Source organism: Solea senegalensis, linkage group LG10 (genome assembly GCF_019176455.1).
Source record: "Solea senegalensis isolate Sse05_10M linkage group LG10, IFAPA_SoseM_1, whole genome shotgun sequence".
In the NCBI taxonomy this organism is placed as follows: Eukaryota; Metazoa; Chordata; class Actinopteri; order Pleuronectiformes; family Soleidae; genus Solea; species Solea senegalensis.
The window spans coordinates 4,140,861-4,162,501 of NC_058030.1; the positions used below are offsets into that span (position 1 = coordinate 4,140,861).

Sequence of the window (21,641 nt, forward strand, 5' to 3'; positions counted from 1 at the left end):
TTCCCCTCTGTTTGTTACATCTGCAGTCTCACCACTGGATGTCACTAATTCTGACACACTGGACCTTTATAAATTCTCTTAAGAGACTTTTTGTCTCTGTGGAGTTTGAAGGGGAAGAGGAAATGGCCAAAAACACCCAAACCTTTCACGATAACTCTAAGGTGGCACAATTCTTGTTGCATTTAGGGTGCAACTCCAGGACAATTTGATTGCAAATGAGCAACATTCAAGGTACAATAACAATAAATGTACGATTCCAGCATCATGTGGGACCCATGTACAGTTTTAAGCATTATTATGTTATTGTCTCCAAAGATGGAGACAAGATTGTCTCCAAAGATGGAGACAAGAAACATCAAAGTCACAGCTTTGTACTCAGTAATAGCTGAAATGCAGTTTTCTTGTGAGGAGGCAAATTCATGAGGCACTTCACAACTTTTATAGTTCGTACTCTCATAAAAAAAGAACGGTCTGAATTGCACAGTTTGCTGATCTTTATACAGTTGCTGTTATAAAACATTTGAGGAGTTATAATAGTAGTAGTGTAATAGTTGAGTAGTAAATTTGAATGTTCATGGGCAATATCTTTCCCAAGAACCTAAAGCAGTGGTCTTCAACAGGAGGTACTGCAGGGGGCTAAGACATTTTCGGTTAATTAGACTATTTTTATATGTTTTTTAACATTTCTTTCCCCTTCAATTTAATTTAATTGACACACATTGGTATCACTTAACAAGGTATGTTTATAAATGGCTGTGGAATTTAACATTTCACGTATTTGTGACCATAATTTGAATAAACATCATTTTTAACTAAGTGAACTAAAATGACACACTTTTTTCTATAAGCTGTATCACGTGTAGACGTGTTGAGTCTTCCTGGCCGATCAGGGGATTCTTGGCTGGACACACAGACAGTGCGGTGAAAACAGTAATCTGCATGCAGAAAAATAATCTACCCACGCACACTCATCCGAGCACGTTCTCGTGCTAAACCAGCTCTTGTGCACAGTCTGGGCTTTCAGCCGTCACATCCCCGCTGGATTTTGGCAGAATGGTCAACTCTCAAACTCAGTAATTAATAAATAAAAGTGTTTTTTTTCCTCTCTCTCTTTTTTTGTCCCCAGTGAAACCATCATGTTTCTACATCAGATATTTTACCAAGGTCTAAAAGCCAGAATAGCGAGCTGGCCGACCTTAGTGCTTGGTAAGAAACACCTGCTCTATTTTAAACGTTCTCATTGCGTTGACCACGTCGAAGTCCATTCACGAGCTCGCTGCGGTCATTTTTCCGTCTTCTCTCCAGCCGACTTGTTCGACATCCTGCTGCCGATGCTGAACATCTACCAGGAGTTTGTGAGGAACCACCAGTACAGCCTGCAGATCCTGGCTCACTGCAAGCAGAACCGAGACTTTGACAAGCTGCTCAAACAGTACGAGGCCAAGCCCGACTGTGAGGAGAGGACTCTGGAGACCTTCCTCACCTACCCCATGTTCCAGGTTTGTCTCACTGATATACACAGGAAATAAAAGGGAGATGCATTTGCTGCAGAGCCGCAGCCCCGGTGCCAGACTTTGCCGTTTGCCGAGCCAAGTTCTTCTCTCCGTATATAAACACTACCCTTGGGCCATCTATATTTCATCAGCTTAACACTGGGTGGCTATTGCTATGCCAATGGTGCCTCATTGTAGCTGTCTATAAAGCAGTTGGCCACTTTGTTTTTAGCTGAGTATCTGCCTGTGATCTAAATAAAAACCAAATCTGGTCCATCAAACAACCTGCTCCCATTTTCGCAGTTTTGGTGTATGCACTTAAATATAATGTGTATTATATTTTTTGTTTTAAATTAAATGATTTCCTTGTGTTTTTTTGGTTGTACAGTCACCCGATTGTACCCTTTCGGTGATTTCATGTCTCCAAAAAGGGGATGTTTTTGGAGCTCTGGCTTTAATAAAAGGCTCATTTCTGTGCAAGGTGTGCAGTTTCCCAACAATCCTCCCCCCTGCTGGGGCCCATACTGCAGCCTGTGCTGTGTTGATAACACATTTTGCTGATTAGTATAGATTGTCGCTCTCTACTGATTTACTCCTCGTTAGTGTATGTATATTCCTGCGCTGTGTGTTTGTGATGTTGTTGTTGTTGTTGTTTTTGTTTCATATATGGACTTTTTTTCTATATTGGAGAGTGTGACTCCCCTGCTGCTGCCTCCACAGATTCCTCGTTACATTCTGACCCTCCACGAACTTCTGGCCCACACGCCCCACGAACATGTCGAGCGAAACAGCCTGGACTACGCAAAATCAAAGCTGGAGGAGCTTTCCAGGTACTTTTGTGAACATTCACAGGCTTCTGGTTGATCTACAGTAAGACTGGATGAGGAGCTGAGTTTTAACATGGGAGTCAATGTTAGGTTTGACCAGAACTTTCTGAGCTTTTTGATGATTTTTTAGATAAAACCACAAGTTATATGAAAATGAAATCTACACACAGGGTTAGACAACAACCATAGCAACATTTCTATATAAAAAAATGTCTGTGTAGGTTGGAAATTATGGGCAGGAGAAGAGTTTGTTTAGAGATGATTTTTTTTAAAGGACCTAAGCTGAGTGTGGCACTCGAGCAACGCAATACACGTCCAAAAAAAGTGCAAAACCTAAACTGCGATTGTTTAAAAACTGTAATACGTATCAAAACTTTCCTTTAGGTGAAAAAAGTCCCAATTCTTGTGACCCTGACGTTCCAAATTGAGCTAGGCTGCGACCATTTTTTCGACCATTCATATGCATATGGAAACTGCACGTTTTGGTATTGGATGTGTGCGTTTTTTTGAAAAATTTAATATATACGAAGCTATAAAAAAAGCTATTTAAAAAACATTGCTGGCAACACATTTTCTGAATTGATTAATATTCATTTCATCAGGCAAAGTAAAAATAACATGACAAATATGAAAAACGTGACCAGTTTGAAACATTTATACACTTGTCGTTTTGTGTCATGGATTTTTCGCAAGAATCATGCACGACGAGGTGAGCGAGACCGAGAACATCAGAAAGAACCTGGCGATAGAGCGCATGATCGTGGAAGGCTGTGAGATTCTCCTCGACACCAGCCAGACGTTTGTAAGACAAGGTAACTCCTGCAGGGAGATGTTCCTCCTCCTTCTTCCTGTATAAAAGGAAACATAGACCCGTGTATGTTGGAGTTTGTGTGTCTCTTCCACTCTCGAGAAAACGTCCCATGAGAGTCTTTCCAAGTGTAATTATACTGTCCTGAGGGAAACTGATGAGGAATCTGGGACATTAAATGTCACAAGTCCCCACCAGGCTCTGATGCACGATGGAAACGGACAAACAGAATCATTCTTATAGTGTCTCATGTGACTCTACACGTATTCAACTGTTGAAGAACTGTTATTCTTCCTCATTAGGGTCAGGTTTGATCTTGTGAAATACATAGGGTGTAATATTAGTGCCACATGTGGACAGTTTAAGACCACGTATGTTGTACATATTTGGATTAACCTCTGTTTACATTATGTTTGTTATTTATTACCTTGACTTTTTAACTACGTCTGTTATTGTAACTTTTCTTAACCATCTTATCTTAGCTTAGCTTATTTTAGCTCAGTTTAGTGTAGCTTAATTCTGTTAGGTTATCTTAGTTTGTCTTAGTTTAGCTTCAGTTGTCACTTATGGAGGATAATTAATGACATAATAAATGAATAAATAGAAGAATACACTAATTCATTCATTCATTCATTAATATAGAAAAAATATAAATGAATGAAATTAATGTATAAATAAATAAAATAATGAATTAAACATAAATATGTAGTGTATATAGCAATGTTTTTCTGACGGCCGACTTTCATTTATTAATTTATTCATTTCGGTATTAATTTGTTAATTCATCCAGTTATTAATTTATTTATTGTAATGCAATATGATCGTCCTCTATAATGATTAACACTTTGCATTACAGTACAGTTACAACATGGTTATTGTATAGTAATAACTTTTTGCAATAGGGAGGTATTATTATATTATTATTATTATTGTTATTATGAAATACCATCTTGCAGCTTGGCTATTAATAACAGTAATAATGTAATAATGTGGTAGTAACATGTTATTTTAATGGCAGCAGCTTGTTCAAGATGAAGTATTGTAGACCACCATCAGCGTAATACCTTTAAATAAAATTAATGACTTCCCTTTTACAAAATGTTTGCCACATTTTGACCATGTTGTTACTGTGCCATTATATAAAGTGTCACTATCTTAGTTTCTCCACTGCTGCGTCCTCTTCTTGCCTTTTCTTACCCCCTGCTCTTGACTCTAATCCATTCATACATGTGTCTAAATCTCTCTTTCTCCTCGCTCCCTGTTATTATTTGAACGCGCTCTTTTATCCCCGCACACAGGGTCTCTTATCCAGGTGCCGATGAGCGAGAAGGGCAAGATCACCCGTGGGCGACTGGGCTCTCTGTCTCTGAAGAAGGAGGGGGAGAGGCAGTGCTTTCTCTTCTCCAAGCATTTAATCATCTGCACCAGGGGTTCTGGGGGAAAGCTTCATCTCACCAAGGTAGGCCTGCATTGCTGCGCCGCTCGTACAGTGCGGCGCTGCTATTTATTTCAAAACATCACAGCGTTTACAGCGACACAAGCCCTGGATCTCTGAGCTAAATGGAAGTAGAATCAACTGACGGGAGATGAAAGCGACAGGGTTAGCAGCAGCAGTGCTGTGGCTTTTATCAGTGGCAATGACCACTGAGGCTCCACACACACACACACACACACACACACACAGAGGCTCAGTGTGCATGTTGGAAAGCAGCTGCTTGATGTCACTTTGATTTGTATAATGGCGCGCTGTCATATTATTACTCAACGGTACAGAGTGCAGTTGATGTTTTGGGGAGAGGGTTTTAAAGAAACAGATTTAGTCATTTAATTGAGTGAAGTTGTTGCAGCTGAATGTCCCTCACCTAAATAATTCCCCCTTTAAAAATCTATGTACGCTTCATTTAGTGTCAAATCTCGAAAAAAGGGGTAACAACATAAGCCACTTTTCCACTAGCTTGACTCGACTCGCCTCGGCACGGTACGGTGCTTTTGTGTTTCCATTAGCGATAGTACCTGGTACTTTTTTTAGTACCTGCTCTGGCGAGGTTCCAACGCGAGCTGAGCCGATATTAAAATGTGACATCGTCAGACTGACGTGCACTAATTGGTCAGAGAGGGCCATCACGGGAAGAGTCATGAGTGCGACGTCCGACACAAGAATCAAAGCCGAACAATGCCGAACTGTAGATCGGTTAAAAAGAGTTAACGATGCTAAAAACGAGGGTAAATCTCCAACATTTAGCAAGGAAAATATCTAAAATCTCAATATTTAACAGAGGAGTCTGGTGTGTTTAGCGACAGCACTACTGAAAGCCTGCGATCGTCACGGCCGTTTCATGCAGCAGTGATGACTCCGCCCACGTTGAGGAGGAACTAAATTTTTTTTTATATTGTTTTTGTAGCATTAGATTAATCTTTAAATGAATACATTGGTTGACGATAAAAACAATAGAATTTTGGGATTTATTGCACATGTTCAACCACCTGATTGAAAGTAATTATCCGAGAACCGTGTTTCTTAGTCCTGGTCCTTGGGACTCCACTGTTCTGCATGTTTTATACCAGGGGTGTCAAACGTAGGAACCGCGGGCCAGAACTGGCCCACCAGAGGGTCCAATCCAACCCACAGGATAAACGATTGATTAGAAAATTTAACTATATTTTACATTTTACAAACATAACTATATTTGAATGGAAAATGAACCAAACCGTGTAGAGGCGAGCCAAGCCGAGCTGGGAAAGACGGCAATAGTGTTGCAACATGGGGGCCTCAGTAGAGCTGACTCAGCTCCTGTTATAAATATAAAATGCTCATTCTAGGACAGTGTTTCTCAATCCTGGTCCTCGGTCCCCACTGCCCTGTATGTTTCCCTGCTCCAACACACCTGGTTTAAATAAATGAGTTGTTGCCAGGCTTTTTGCGGAGCGTGTTGATGAGCTGACTCTTTGAGTCAGGTGTTGGAGCAGGGAAACGTCTAAAACAGTGCATTAAAACTCATTTGTTTTAGTTCAGGGGCCACATACGGTGCAATTTGATTTCAAATGGGGCCGTACCACTAGAATATTAGCACAATAACCTATAAACAACAAGGACTACAAATGTTTCCCTTTGCAATTTTATCTAAAACTGCAAAATATAGTATTTCACATCATGATTAGATTCTAATTCTAATCAATCGTTTATCCTGTGGGTTGGATTGGACCCTCTGGTGGGCCAGTTCTGGTCCGTGGGCCCTACGTTTGACACCCCTGGTCTAAAACATGCAGGACAGTCGAGTCCCAAGGACCAGGACTAAGAAACACGGTTCTCGGATAATTACTAAGAAAAATTCATCCAATCAGGTGGTTGAACATGTGCAATAAATCCCAAAATTCTATTGTTTTTATCGTCAACTAATGTATTCGTTCAAAGATATTAAAGATATTAAAGATATAAAATATTGACAAAAACACACTGGTTGTCAGTTTCTGCCAATAATCAACTCAATGTTTGTCACTGGATCTTCGCTGATGTCACTGATATCCGGATTTTTGCTGCGATTGTTTTCATGTAAAACGCTGCAAAAATGAATAAATCAGTCAATGCAAAGAAGTCAATGTCATATGAAGGAGCTGAAGACTGCTGAATCAAAGGCATCTTTTACTTTTATTCACGCTAGCACTGTTGTAATATTGATCGTTTTGCTGCATCATGATATGTATAGTTAAATTCCATTCTATTGTACGTTTATTTTTATGTCCTCTGTATTTTAAAGCACTCTGTAACTCTGTCTTGAAAAGAAATGTGCGCGTGTGATTGTCGAGGCTTTGTTTGCCACAAACGTTGAAGTCGAAGTCGATTACATCATCTCACATTGTGGTTTCAGTCCCTGGTCCCTGTTTTAAAAATAGGAATAAACTGATGTCATTATCCTCATATCTGCTCCAAAAGGAGTGTGATTATGTAATCGCTGGAGACACTGGAGAATGCGCATATTTCAAAAAAAGATGGAAATGTTTTGGAAATTCTTCACATTTGTGTGTAGAGTCACATTTTGCCGGTGTAAAGAAACTGAGTGTGTGTTGGACATGTTTGCAGAATGGAGTGGTCTCGCTCATAGACTGCACTCTGATGGAGGATCCCGAGGGGACGGATGATGAGTGTGAGTGTTTTATTCATGTTGCAGCTCACGGACATTATGCACTGCATGTTCCATGTGTGCCATTATAACGTATATAGTGTATGATTATAGAGTGTGGCAGACTTCGTTAATATTTGATTGGATTTGATACAATACAGTAGAAAAATAGAGCGACTCCGAATTCATTTGTTCACGTCTTGAGTTATATTTGTTTAAAGCTGCAGTGCGTAACTTTTACATATAATTAACTCTTTAACAACTTCAAAATGTCCTTTTGGACTTTTTAACCATAAAAGGCCCAGAAAATGTCCTCTAATCCTCTAATTGTTTTTTTCTAGAATAATTTTAGTAGACACCAGATTTTGCGTGTTAAATTTGAAATTTGAACAGTGTAAAACCTATTTAAAATAACATTGTTTGAGTCTTTGTCTCAATGTCCAAAAACAGGCCAAAAAATGTGAGTAAAAAAAGTATGGGCGTTTTCCCAACTCTCTCCTCTCTGGTGACAAAGACACTGACTCTCCAGCTTCTAGCAATGGCACAAGTGAAATTACCGTAATAACCAAATGTGGGCTTTGACGTGCAACTTCTCAGCTTTCAGAAACCGGTGGAATTTGTCCGATAGCACAAACCGTCTCGTAATTACGGTAATGCAAATGAGTTCACACCAGTGGCTGTTGCTGGGGAAGCTAAGTTCAGGCCCAGTTATTACAGGTCACGCCCCTTTCTGTTTACGACCAAAGCAAAAGTTACGCACTGCTGCTTTAAATCTATAAAGACTGGTGACAGCACCCGTGACGTCTTTGTGTTCACATTTTCTCAAAAGCCAAATCAGACAAGAGCGGCCAGGACATGGAGCACCTGGACTTCAAGATTGTTGTGGAGCCGAAGGACAGCCAGTCCTTCACCGTCATCCTGGTGGCCTCCTCCAGGCAGGAGAAGTGTGCATGGACCAGTGACATCAGCCAGGCACGTCAACATGCATCACCGTCTCCAGGTGGAGAAAGTGTCATGTTACAGAAGTCACTGACATTTCCTCTGTGTGTCCTACATCTGTCCCACAGTGTATAGACAACATCCGATGCAATGGGTTGATGATGAACGCCTTTGAGGACAACTCCAAAGTCACAGTCCCACAGATGATCAAGTGAGCATTTTTCATTTCGCGTTTCTTTTTTCTTCTTTATTTCCACTTTTGCTCATGCTTCTCCTCTGTGTTTTTTTGTTTGCCCGTGCAGGTCGGATTCCAGTCTGTACTGCGACGACGTCGACATCCGCTTCAGCAAGATGATGAACTCCTGCAAGGTGCTGCAGATCCGCTACGCCAGCGTGGAGCGGCTGCTGGAGAGGCTGACCGACCTCCGCTTCCTCTCCATCGACTTCCTCAACACCTTCCTGCACTCATACCGCGTGTTCACCACGGCTGACGTGGTGCTAGACAAACTCATCACCATCTACAAGAAGCCCATCAGCGCCATCCCTGCTCGGTGAGTCACATTGCATTTAGTCAGACATGAGGATGTTGACATCAATGTGTTTGGCTGAATTTGTGCAGGGGGGCTCAGCAAGGTTGCACTCTGAACCTTTAGGTCATATATGTCCTTTCCTTTTTGTTCACTGTATTGAGTAGTTTCACCAAAATAAGCTTCCAATATGAAGAAAAGTATTTTTTAAGCAGCCAGGTGTCTGCACAAGAGTAAAGAACAACAACAACATCCTTATAAATCCCCAAAGGATTCATTTTGTATATTCTAGTGTATATTCCTCCTGAGCAGTAGGGGGCATGGGATGAAAGCCAAGGCTGGCTGAAGGAAATTTCAAGGTGATTTATGTGAAATATTTACAGCAGCAACCTTTAGCTTTTAAAGAAAACGTTGTCCCGATGCCAATTCTAAACACTGTAGGGCATGGTTGCCGAGGTTTGCTCAACGTGGCAATTATACCCTGCATTATACTGTGTTTCTGACATGATCTCCTTCTTTTTTCATTTTTTTACGCATCAGATTTATTTGGGCTGCGTCGTATACGCTGGCCTCCATAAAAGCAAACCCCATACAACGACGTATTCTAATAGCTAATTGATTTCATCTTAAAGTTTTCTGAAAGGGAAAACTCTTGGTCCATATTTCAACACTGATTTTAGTATCTCATCACCAGGGATAATGCCTTAACCTAAAGTCCGCTGCCGTCTTGCTTTATTAGTGCATCTGTCTCCACAGACACGAAAAAAAACAGAGCTATTCTGAGAAACACGTGGAGCCGATTCAGCATCGCGTGAACCCATTCAACAGTGGTTTGAACATCACGGACATTTGTTGATATTGAGAAGTTACACACCTTAGTTTGAAACCGTTATAAAAACGCGATTTTAATTTTCTTTTTCTTTTAATTGAAAGTTAAGTGTTAAACATTTGGACCTTTAAGTCCAGTGTTGAAGGCTTTACGAGGGAAACGGAAGCAGCAGATAGGAAGACAAAGTGTGTGTGTGTGTACTGATCTGACCTTGTCAGGATCAGTAGTCCACATGGAGACCAAAACCTGGTCCTGATGAGGCAGAACCTCATTTCTGAGACACTGGTTCGATTTAGGGCTAAGATTTAAAATTGTGGTTATGGTAAGGTTAGCGTTTGGCATTAAGTGGTGATGGTTGAGGTTCGTGATAACGGTCTGTCCAAATGAATGAATGTCAAAGCAGTGTCCTTAGAAGAATAGCTAGCTGTGTGCGTGAGTGTGTGTTCACTGGTCAAAGGCAGTAATTGGGTCCAGTTTCTCCCGTCAACCAACTCTGTCGCTCTATGGTAACCAGCCTCGATGCTGCAGGACCGCACCCTTCCCCGTCTCCCTCTCCCCTCCTCTGCCAAAGATCCACAGTGTGAAATGTTAATGTTAAAGAGCGTCCCGGTGGAACGGACCCGTGGCTCGACGGGCATCTGGAGGCCCCACTGTGGGGGTTCAGATCAGGGGGAAGCTCCCTGTGTCCACACCCTGCGCCAGGCTCTCCCGTGGCGCTTGTCATGTCACTGTGAGGCACCTACACTTGGCTGCTTGTGTCAGCAGTGGCCATGCGCACTCTCACTCGCGATGCTATTTATGGGAACCCGTGAGGTCGCCAGGAGGGTGGCAGGGAGTAGGAGAGGAGGTTTTTGCTGGAGCACTGCAGCATGTATTCTGTTCTTAAAACGATGAGCTGCGACCACAGGGGCACTTCTGATTGCTCTGCTGACTAGGAGTGCATAAATCATTCAGGAGGTGTTGCTTATTTAGATAAGCTCTTAAAACTTAGAATGTACTGAGCAAAAAATATCAAAGAATCATTCCTACTGTCTCCTCTCTTGTTGTAGGTCCCTGGAGTTGTTCTTTGCCAGCAGTCAGAACAGTAAACTCTTGTATGGGGAGCCTCCCAGCTCCCCCAGGGCCAGCAGGAAGTTCTCCTCCCCTCCCCCTCTCGCCATGGCCAAGAACTCGTCCCCAAACCGCCGGCGCAAGCTCTCCCTCAACATCCCCATCATCACCGGGGGCAAAGCTCTTGACCTGGCGGCCCTCAGCTGCTCCTCAAATGGCTATGCAAGCATGTACTCGACCATGTCGCCGTTCAGCAAGACCACGCTGGACATCAATAAACTGTACGTGTCCAGCCCTATCGCAAGCAAAATCCCAGATGAGGGGGAGGACAAGAAAGACAAGGTGGAAGATACCTCAGTGGCCAAACAAGGTAAGGTTTCAAGGTCTTTCTTCCACGTTTTATTTGTTGTAGCCGTGTCTTGAGTGATTTCCCCACCCGCTGTGACACAGATCTCTCAGTGCGAGAGGAAAGCGACAACGATCCAAACCAGAGTGACGATGGGGAAGCAGAGGCCTCGCCCACCAAGTCGCCAACCACCCCAAAGAACGTCAAATGCAAAAACTCCTCAGGTACTTTGTGTTCTAGACGATAGACCAAGCTTCTAAACCACGCGTCGTTTTCTACAACGTTATGTTTAACCCTCAGGAGCTGAATAACAAAGCCATCCAAAAAAATCTTGTATTTCTAGTGCAAACAAACATGTAGCAGAGGAACGTCAGTCATTTAGAGCATCAATTTGTTTGGTGCATGGTTGTGAACATGCAGGGAAAGCCAGCACTTGGATTCAGTAGGTGTTAGGGGGTGCTTGTGTCATAGCAACTACATCAAGACTGTGTTTTCCCTGTCGCCCCCAGTAACGAGGCAGTTTCACTGCATCTGTTCCTTTCTAAATGGAACAAGGATGTGAAAACAAACATGCAATAGATTTAAAAAAAAAGAAAGAAAAAAAGTAAAGCCTGCTCTGGAACATGTCAGTGCCGTCTGGGTCTTTACGTGGTGCCGTGGGTTCTTGGCTCCTCGCGATCCATGGATGTGCCTGAGATTCATACACAGCAGACTGCAGAGAAGCTGTTGATTCCTCTGCTATGCTGATATTTGGCAGCTATATTTAGCTGCAACCATCTTGATTATCAAAGCCTCCTGTAAAGAGAAGTCGGGGGCACGGCTTGTGTTGGCCTGCAGTGCCCACTAGTGGAGGATTGAGGAAGGCGAGGAGGAAGCAGGTTGCAGAGTCGATATAAATTCAGTCACTGTAGATAGTAGTTGTTTTGATACATGAACACATTTAATAATCAATTAAAACCTTATCTACATCCACAAAGGCCTTCACTTAAATCCTGTGTAGTTGTGCATGTCTGTTTTTGCCTGTTTGTAACATGACTTTATAGAAAAATGCTGTGGAAATTGCATTTTTTCTGCGCCCTAAATGATTGTAAAAGATGTACTTTTAGTGACTTATTGATACATAGAGCCAATATATAGTATAATATAAATAAAATTAAACTTATAATAGAAATACAACACACTCATGTATAAATCTGACATTGGCATGTGCAGGTTTTGCCACATATAATGAAAAAAACAGCCAATTTGTTGTTATTTACAATCCAACAAGTATTGTTTTGTCTCTATAGAGTTCTCTCTCTTTTCCTACAATAACGGCATGGTGATGTCCACGTGTCGAGAGCTGGACAACAACCGCAGTGCCCTGTCTGCCGCCTCCGCCTTCGCCATCGCTACAGCTGGAGCCAACGAGGGAACGCCAACCAAGGAGAAATATCGGCGGATGTCCCTCGCCAGCACTGGTACGCACACTTGTCCACTACTGACACAGATCAAAGTCCCACTCTGTAGGGATTGTTGCATGACTACACAGCTGTGTGTGTCACACATGACGAGAACTCAGTGTGAAAACTGACTCTCTGCAGGTTTTCCGACCGATCAGAGAAATGGAGACAAAGAGTTTGTGATCAGAAGAGCAGCGACCAACAGAGTTCTGAACGTCCTGAGACACTGGGTGTCCAAACACTCTCCGGTAAAGTGTCCAACACATGAATTAAGCACTCATTTCTGTAAAATACACCAAAATGTCTAAAAAGAAACGTTAAAAAGCTATATTTCTGCTAGGGCTTTTGAACCCAAAGAGTGTGGCTGACAGACAGAAACAAGCAGGTGATCCTGATCACAAGGAAAGGTAGTTTTGCGTGACAGACTATAAACAAAAGACAAGAAAGACCAGTTTAGAGACCAGCAAAGGTCTCTGGTGGCTGAACCGGTCCTTAAAGAGCCACTGATTTGGGGAATGATTGATTTCAGGTGTGCACCAGTGTTGGCAACAGGTGCAGGAAGTAGAAGAAGGAAGAGACAAAACCAAGAATGCACAGCAACAATGCAGAAACACACACACACTGGCAGAGAGAGTACCAAACAGAACTTGATTCATATGTGAATCCTATATTTGATATGCAGTACTGACTCCACACTTTGAAAGATCAGCCACATCAATGAAACAGTTCTCTGGTTCAAATGTAATGGCAGTATACACTCAATGGCCACTTTATTAGGTACACAGGATATGTCATTAAGTGTAAGTAATGGTTTGACATGTGGTGCAATCTTATTATACTTTACTATAATTTATACTTTTCCGTTGCCTCTCTATCATCTCAAGGCATTTTTGCCCAGAGAACTGCTGCTCACTAGATGTTTTTTCTCGTTTTTGAACCATTCTCTTTAAACCCTGGAGATGGCTGAGTGTGAAAAAATCCCAGTAGATCAGCTGTTTGGCTGCCATGCCGTGATCAAAACCACTTCAATTGCCCTTCTCCTCCTTTCTGATGCTCAGTTTTTCTTAACCACGTCTAAAGGAATTGCTGAGTTGTCTGATATGATTGGCCAGTTTGTTCTTAATATCAACAATCACCTCATTTAAAACCTATCTTGAACGATCTATAATTCTCAATGAACTCATGGCCTACCAAAGTCAAAAACACATACATTAAATCTGTGTGTGTTCAGGACTTTGAGAGCAACAACGAGCTGAAGACAAAGGTCATCGTATTCCTGGAGGAAGTGATGCATGACCCCGAGCTGTTGACCCAGGAGAGGAAAGCAGCGGCCAACATCATCAGGTAATGGAGGACTGACAGGTTTGAAACACGTGTGCAGAACACTGAGAAACTGCTTCAAGGTTTTGACTCTTCTTCTTCTTCTTCCGTTTCCCATCAGGACTCTAACTCAGGAAGATCACGGCGACAGTCAGATCACCCTTGAAGACGTGACACAGCTGGTAAGTGTGTGTAGTTTGTAACATGATCACTCATCTAATGTATGTTTGGTCACCGCTGAATTCAATCAAATTAAAGCTGTGGTTTAATCGTAAATAGCATCGTCCACATTCAGGATAATAGATGGGTTGTATCTGTGTAGGCCTCCGTAGATGCTCACATAATACTTTGTTAATTACTGAGTACACACACACACACTACACTTTATAGACCAATATTGTGTCAGTAATATTGTGCATCCTAATAGAAACTACTTTACATTACAACATAATAAATGGCCTGTAAATTAATAAAGTTTTTGAAGCAACAACTCAAAGATATCAGGTTTACAGCTTGTGAAGTTACTAACTAACAACGATTTGTTGTTGTCTTGACTCTTATCCATCAAACTAAATTTCTCTATCAAAAATGTAATGAAAAACATTAGATAACAGCTCATTAAAGCTAAGAACTTACATCTTTAAAAAACTTAAATCAATTCTGGGGCTTTTCTTTTGTCTCGTAGGTGGATGGAGGGACGGCGGAGCCCTTTGAGAGTCACTCTGCGTTAGAGATCGCCGAGCAGCTGACTCTGCTCGACCACCTGGTGTTCAAGGTCATCCCGTACGAGTGAGTGCCATCGCAGCACAGCCGCGCATTTGCAGATTGTGTGTTTGCCTTTTAAAAAAACGTGTAACCTGTTCACCACGTTACAGGGAGTTCTTCGGACAAGGGTGGATGAAAAACGACAAGAACGAGAAGACGCCGTTCATCATGAGAACGACTAAGCATTTCAACGATGTACGTAGGTTTCCGAGGAAGCAGGTCTACGTTCTCAGACGTGATCTTCAAAATATTAACCCCTTGTTTCTGATTTTTCTCCCCTTGCCAGATCAGTAACCTTATCGCCACAGAGATCCTGCACTGTGAGGACGTGGTGTCGAGAGTGGCGGTCATAGAGAAATGGGTGGCTGTGGCCGACATCTGCCGCTGTCTCCATAACTACAACGCTGTGCTGGAGATCACGTCTTCCCTCAACCGCAGCTCTGTGTTTCGCCTCAAGAAGACCTGGCTCAAGGTTTCCAAGCAGGTGTGTGTGTGTGTGTGTCCTCCCTATCATAGACTACTGGTTGCAAAAAACAACTCGATTTGAATAAAAGTACAAGGGAAAATAATCTTACTTTTTACTTGATTTTAATCCTACGAGAGTTGGAAAAAACGCACTGTACATAGTTTCCATTTTTTGGGCCTGTTTTTGGACATTGAGACAAAGACTCAAACAAATTTCAAATTTAACCCTCAAGGTCTGGTGTTTGTGTACAACTATACGGAGTTGTTTCTAAATAAAACGTTTTAAATTGTTCATACACCATTTTAAAATGCAGTAAATTGTACTGCCAGATATTGAAAGTTATTCTGGAAAAATTAGTAAAAAGCACTTACTCACATTATGTGATAAAGGGTTGATATCATCTTCAATAGAAGGTTCCCATTTAGAGGAAAATAGAAGAGTTTGATTGACAGTTATATGGTTAAGTAGTAGCCTGGTTGGAGGATTCAAAATGGTATACATCCATTTTTTATATGAACTCTATGCTCCCTTTACTTGTCTTCCTAATAGTGTTTCTAACTAATTGTGTCCTTTTTTTAAACCTCCAGACAAAAGCACTGACTGACAAGCTCCAGAAGCTGGTCTCATCAGAGGGGAGGTTCAAAAACCTGAGAGAGGCTTTGAAGAAGTGAGTTCACTTCGAGGTCGTTGTTTTGGATCGAAGCAATAAAACCCAAAAAATGCACTAAAAGATAACAATGTGTGTGTGTGTGTGTGTGTCCCCCACCCACCAGCTGTGATCCGCCCTGTGTGCCCTATCTGGGGATGTACCTCACCGACCTGGCTTTCATCGAGGAGGGGACGCCAAACTACACCGAAGACAACTTGGTCAACTTCTCGAAGATGAGGATGGTGAGAACCACTTTGTGTGGAGAAAAAACTAAAAGTATGTCATTCCAGTCAGAAAGTCAGAAATCTAACACACACACACTCTGCTTCTCGTGCGTTTCAGATTTCTCACATCATAAGAGAAATCAGACAGTTCCAGCAAACGGCGTACAAGATTGACCTGCAACCAAAGGTACATTTGTTTGTAGCACGTGGTTCCTTGATGGCTTATATCTCCTTAAGATGAAAATGTTGTTGACTAATGTCTACAATAAAAGCAGCAGTCTTAAAGAAAGAGTTTATTTAGTCAGTATTAATATAATTCTACTTTTTATGTGACAAAAACCATCTGGTAAAAGTGACCTCTTGCAAAATAAACAAGGTTTTACAGACAACAGGAAGGTAATCAGGAAATGTATAGTTTTATATATATATATATATATATATATATATATATATATAGATAGATAGATAGATAGATAGATAGATAGATAGATAGATAGATTTATATATATATAGTATAGCACCAAATTAATGGGCCAAATGGCTTGTGGCACAAATTTGTTTATTATCAATTATTTTTTCCTGTTCACCAGGAACAATTAAATGTTACTTAGTCAAATAAACCAGACAAAATCTACTGAAAATTTTGATCAGCAGGTTTATTTCTTCAGATTCTCCATGTGGATGATGAAAATATTTATGTGGAAATCTGGAGATGGGTTACAAAACCAAGGGGGATAAAATAACTTCATAAACTAACTAAGAAATATACTTTATTTTCCTCTAAAAGTTCACAAGCCAAAAGGGTTGTGAACTTCAAATAATGGAAAAATAAACAATTTCAAATGGAGTTAAAAACTTTATTTTTTCCATGTTTCAGGTAGCCCAGTATCTACTGGATGGGAGCTCTGCTCTGGATGAAGAAAGCATGTACGAGGCCTCGCTCAGAATTGAGCCTAAAGTGCCCAACTGACGGGGGGACGGTGGTCGTTCATGTTATTATTTCCTCTGTTGATATTACACATCAGTTAACACACACACACACACACATCCACTTTTATATAGTTGTACATGTTTATGATATTTGCTCTTCTGTACAGTTGATGTTTAAGGCGTTTAAAGACTCAAAACACTTTCAGTGTAGATTTTGTTTTGTTTGTTTGTCACCACCTGCTTTAAGATTTCACGAGCACACTATTATTTGGGGGTCATTTTTAAAAGCATAATAACAGAGGTCACTTTGTTTGCACGGGGCTGCGACGTCATTGTGACCAATGACATTATTTTGCATCGTTTCATTCTGTGTCGGTTTTTGCACTTCGTCTGAGCACTCGTGTTGCCGGGCCATCGTTTTGTTTTATTTTACGTTTTATTGACTATTCTCTGCAACCAATGTAGCAATGTAAAAATGGAATCGCATCAAATCAGGTAAAAAGAGCACAGAGAATATAATTGTATTTAAAACTGTGGAGCAATGATGACTGGCGATGACGGTGAGGTATCTAAAGCATCGGTCTCTGTGCTTCCCAAACCAAAATGAGAGGGATTTTATCTTTCCTTTTTTTCTGCTCCTTTTCTTTTGGAGACAGGGGTTCCCAACCTCATTTGAGGAGAACTTATTGTTTTATGGATAGTGCCAAAGTGTACCAGCTCAGTGAGACCCATATCAGGGATACAATTAAACGGATAACAAAGCTCAAGGTGCTGACGCTAGCCTGGTTACCTCACATACTGCAAAACAAAAAAAAGACTGAAAGTCTAGAAAACTGCGCCAGCTGCTCTTTGAGGCTGTACTTTACGTAGCCACAGCAATAGTTTGAGCTAAATGCTAACTGTCAGTGTAGCGACAAGGTCGCACTGACCGTGCTGACATGCATCATGTTTACCAGGTATGTTAGCTTAGCAACTCACTTTACATGCTAGCATTTGCTATTTAGCAATAAATACAGTATAAATATAGAGTACATGGTGGAGGCTGGTACAATTGTCATTAGATTAGCATGTATTTTTAAATGATGGGAGAAAGTGGAGTGTTGAGTTGGTGAAAAGTCGGGGAATTTGAGGCAAAAATTGGAGGATTACTTGAGTAACTTTCAACTTTTTGAAGGAAAAGTCAAGGAATTACTTAAGTCAACTTTTTGAAGCAAAAGTCGAGGAAGAAAGAAAATAATTACGATCACATAACATGAAAATAAGATATTTCCGCAAGAAAGATTCCACCTAATTGTGATATACAACTTTAACACGTAACAAAAACTAAATGATATAATTTTAAAATGCTAAATGTTTACATGATAAATGATCTCAATAAAGCATAACATATTGTTTTAACGTGTTTTTATGTGATAACTCATGTGAGCAAATGTGTACTGAGAACAGATATATTTAGGTAATTTTTATGACATAGTTAATTCAGGGATATCCATATTTTTGGCCAGTTGGTAAAGTATATATCTATCCGGGGGGAGACAAAATTATTGAGCATACCAATACCATACACTTCACGTTATAGTAAGTAAATGATCATGTTATAGCATGAGAATGTTAAATTGAGATTTTTTATCATATTTTAATGTCAAAATGGGATAACGTTGTATGTCATAATAACGTGAAAATATCTGGTCATGGAAACATCTTGTTAAAATGTGAAGTTACAAAGCTTCCTAAATAAAAACAAGTGGTAAATAACATAAAATAAATGGAATAAGTATATTAAACCATGGCATGTCTATGCATAACAATAAAAACAAGACACTTCTGTAGTAATATGTTAGGGTTAGGAGAGAAAAAAAAAAGTTAATAGGATAATAAAGATTGTTGAATTAATCAGTTCATATCAAACTGCTGCCCAGTGTAAAATGTCTTGTGCCAATGATGGTCCACAGTCCTGGGGTTGGGAACCTCTGCTCTCTCTGACACACGTCTTCATCAACAAAAGCAAAATGTAATACTCTTGCTGTGTAGCCTGTTTTCAAATGAGGTGCCAAGACTCAACCTTAAAGTTCAACGGTACGATATGGTGACTTCTCCCCTTCGTTTCCCAGGTTTCTGTTTCATTTCAAACCCGTGACAAAAAGCTCACACACGACGGTAAATGTTGTACCTTTCAGGCTCGGCGATACTTCTTCTGTAGAGTAAAAAAAAAAAAAAGGTTGTTGGTTGCTCTTCTGTAATTAAAAGACAATCTGTTCTTTATGCTGTTCCAGTGATTGTGGAACGTGACTGTATATCACTCTGTTATATGCATTGCTGTTTAAAAACTATGATAAAACCTATGTGAAAGGCCTCTGCCTGCAGCATTTAAACACTATTTTTGTAGTAGTATAAGAAAGAGAGAGAGAGAGAGAAACGTGCTCTTTATATGTACATGGGAAAGTATTTTGTACTTTGTTGTTAACTCACCTCACGGAGATGTGCTATACATTTTTTGTATGCACTGCCCTGCATATTCCTCAGTGTGGAACAGTGTAATCCTTAATTTCAAGAAAAAAAACAAAACAAGTTGTGTCTCAAGCTCGAGCAGGAAAATACTACAACAGTGTGAGGTCTTGAAACCATGGTTTAGAGGTAGGAGGCAACTTTGGAGTGTTTTGCATTTATACTGTAATCCTGTCTATAACCATTTCTGTTAGCAGGAATATAGTAACGTAGTGCTTATTCTGTGAATATTTGTATTTTTACTATGTATGTACAGTTCACTTTTAAAGCTCTTGTGGCAGGCATGCAACACCCTCACAGACCCGAAAAATACTATATATACTTATGCTGTATACACTTATACATGCACATACTCTTATAAAGGTGAATAAACATTTTTGCTGTTAGCAATACCCAGTGGTATGAAAATTATCTTTCAACCCTCATGTCCCCACACACATATATTCAGTTTTGTAAGGGAAAAAAATTATATATATATAAAACAGAAAAAAAAGGTTTGATAATGACAAATAAATAATAATAAAAAAACATATGTTTCCCATTTACCTCTTGCTAATAAATCCATTTTATCTCAGGGGCATTTTGTCTCAAGTGTTTTTGTAGATCATCAGTCAGCCAACATCATATACTCTTTGTCAGAGTCAAGCCATAAAAACACCTAATCAGTATAAAATCAAACAACAATATAAACCTACAGGCTAAAGAATGTCTCCAAATAAATAAATTGGACATTTATTACATTTATTTACTATTATATTGTGGTTGTGGTGTATGTGTGTGTTACACAAATGACTTAATTTCACCTTAAGTTCTTAAATTGTTTTTGCTGAGCATTGGCTTCCTGTAACATGACGTAAATTAGGGATTTCTTATCTTTGAGTGTGGTTGACAGCACTGGAGTTATTTACTTAATTCCCAGAGTTTTTAGTGGCTCTGTGTGTGTCTAACTGTTTGTGTTTCCACACTTGCACTTGCCAATATGACCAACAGAGGCCGCCAGAGGCTTATTGCTTGAATGAGGTGAAGTCTGCCATCTCTGATTGCCTTGTTAAACAGGTGTTTTACTTGAAGAAGGTCTAAGGAGACAGAGGTCCATGCTTAAAGAAAGCTGTGGTTTTATTAACCAAAAATTAGGGATGCACAATATCATTGTTACAATATTGGCATTGGTAGATATTGGCTTTAAAAGGGTTTATCAGATAAGATCTGCTGATACGACTGCTGAAAATATTATGTTAATTTCACTACAGAAAAGACAAAATGAGCTTAGCCGTTGGGTGCAAGGAAATAATAGATCGGTATTGGTTAAGCAAGCTCTCCCAAAATATCAGCATCTGATATTTTACATCACTACCAAAAACACAACAGAAGGAAAAACCCAAAGCCCCAGGAAAATAACATTATTACTGACAAACAAACTCGTCCTCACGGTCAGATGGCTTCTTATACCCCTCCTAGCTCCGCCCTAAATGGATTGAACCATCATGAAGGTAAAACTAGGTAAAATACCACAGACAAAACAAATCAATAACCTTAATCCCAGAACAAAAACATGTAAAATATACTTAAGCAAATGTTAAATTACACTTGGAGAAGAAACATGAAGCGTTAAGGAAAACCATGACTTTAATGTCTCTGTGAAGTAAATCACACACACACCTTTTAACAGCCTCACTCTGAGCTCAGCTAATCACCCACAGGTGGATTCACTAAGCCTTGATTGCTGTAGGGAGAGTGAGCAGGTGACACTCCCCCATTTAAGTGGAAAAAGCTTTTATTGTGACACAAATGTCCAAGGATTTCCGTTTGACTTCCCAAAAGGAAAGGAACATAAACAAAAGTTATTCTAAGCAAAAAAATACTTATATCTGGCTAGCGATAACCTAAACATCGATAAAATGCCTGTTGCAATTTGAACTCCTGTCCTTTCTGCATTTGATTTTCTATTCTCTGATAACATGTTGAGAAAGTAGAGTTAATGACTGATTGGTATTGATTGATGATCGATTGAGTCGTGGGACGTGTTATCACTGCATGGATTGAAGACATGATTAATTCGACAACTATCAAACTACTAAATGTATCTTGTCCACCTTCATCAGTGGCTCTTTGACTTGATTTATAATCATTTGAAGCCATTAACGTTGTTGAAGATCAGTAAAAACAACACAAAGGATTAGAGCAGGGGTGTTTACTTCACAATAAAACATAGTTATGGTGCAAAATGAATCTATCGCTATTAGAAACGATATATAAAAAAAATAGCTTACATACATTAATGTTGAATACATTTAATAATGTAATAATAATTATAATTATTATTGTCATTATTATTAATAATGACAACAATAATGACAATAAATTATTATTACTATTATACAAATATTGCTTGCAAACATATTT

General features: G+C 40.1%; 1 protein-coding gene across 1 annotated transcript in view; it reads left to right on the plus strand.

The window, feature by feature from the left end:
• The window catches only part of rasgrf1 (Ras protein specific guanine nucleotide releasing factor 1), a 30,380-nt gene extending 10,562 nt beyond the window's left edge, over nt 1-19,818 (plus strand). Inside the window, 22 exon segments of the mRNA XM_044036657.1 lie at nt 1,127-1,206; nt 1,306-1,499; nt 2,214-2,323; nt 3,014-3,132; nt 4,427-4,587; nt 7,207-7,270; nt 8,076-8,218; nt 8,314-8,396; nt 8,488-8,736; nt 10,591-10,961; nt 11,042-11,161; nt 12,227-12,397; nt 12,521-12,627; nt 13,611-13,723; nt 13,821-13,881; nt 14,385-14,488; nt 14,575-14,659; nt 14,751-14,948; nt 15,518-15,597; nt 15,704-15,821; nt 15,922-15,990; nt 16,681-19,818. Coding sequence (XP_043892592.1) covers nt 1,127-1,206; nt 1,306-1,499; nt 2,214-2,323; nt 3,014-3,132; nt 4,427-4,587; nt 7,207-7,270; nt 8,076-8,218; nt 8,314-8,396; nt 8,488-8,736; nt 10,591-10,961; nt 11,042-11,161; nt 12,227-12,397; nt 12,521-12,627; nt 13,611-13,723; nt 13,821-13,881; nt 14,385-14,488; nt 14,575-14,659; nt 14,751-14,948; nt 15,518-15,597; nt 15,704-15,821; nt 15,922-15,990; nt 16,681-16,773 — 2,893 coding nt within the window. The 3' untranslated portion in view covers nt 16,774-19,818.
• Nucleotides 19,819-21,641: the final 1,823 nt, after the last annotated feature.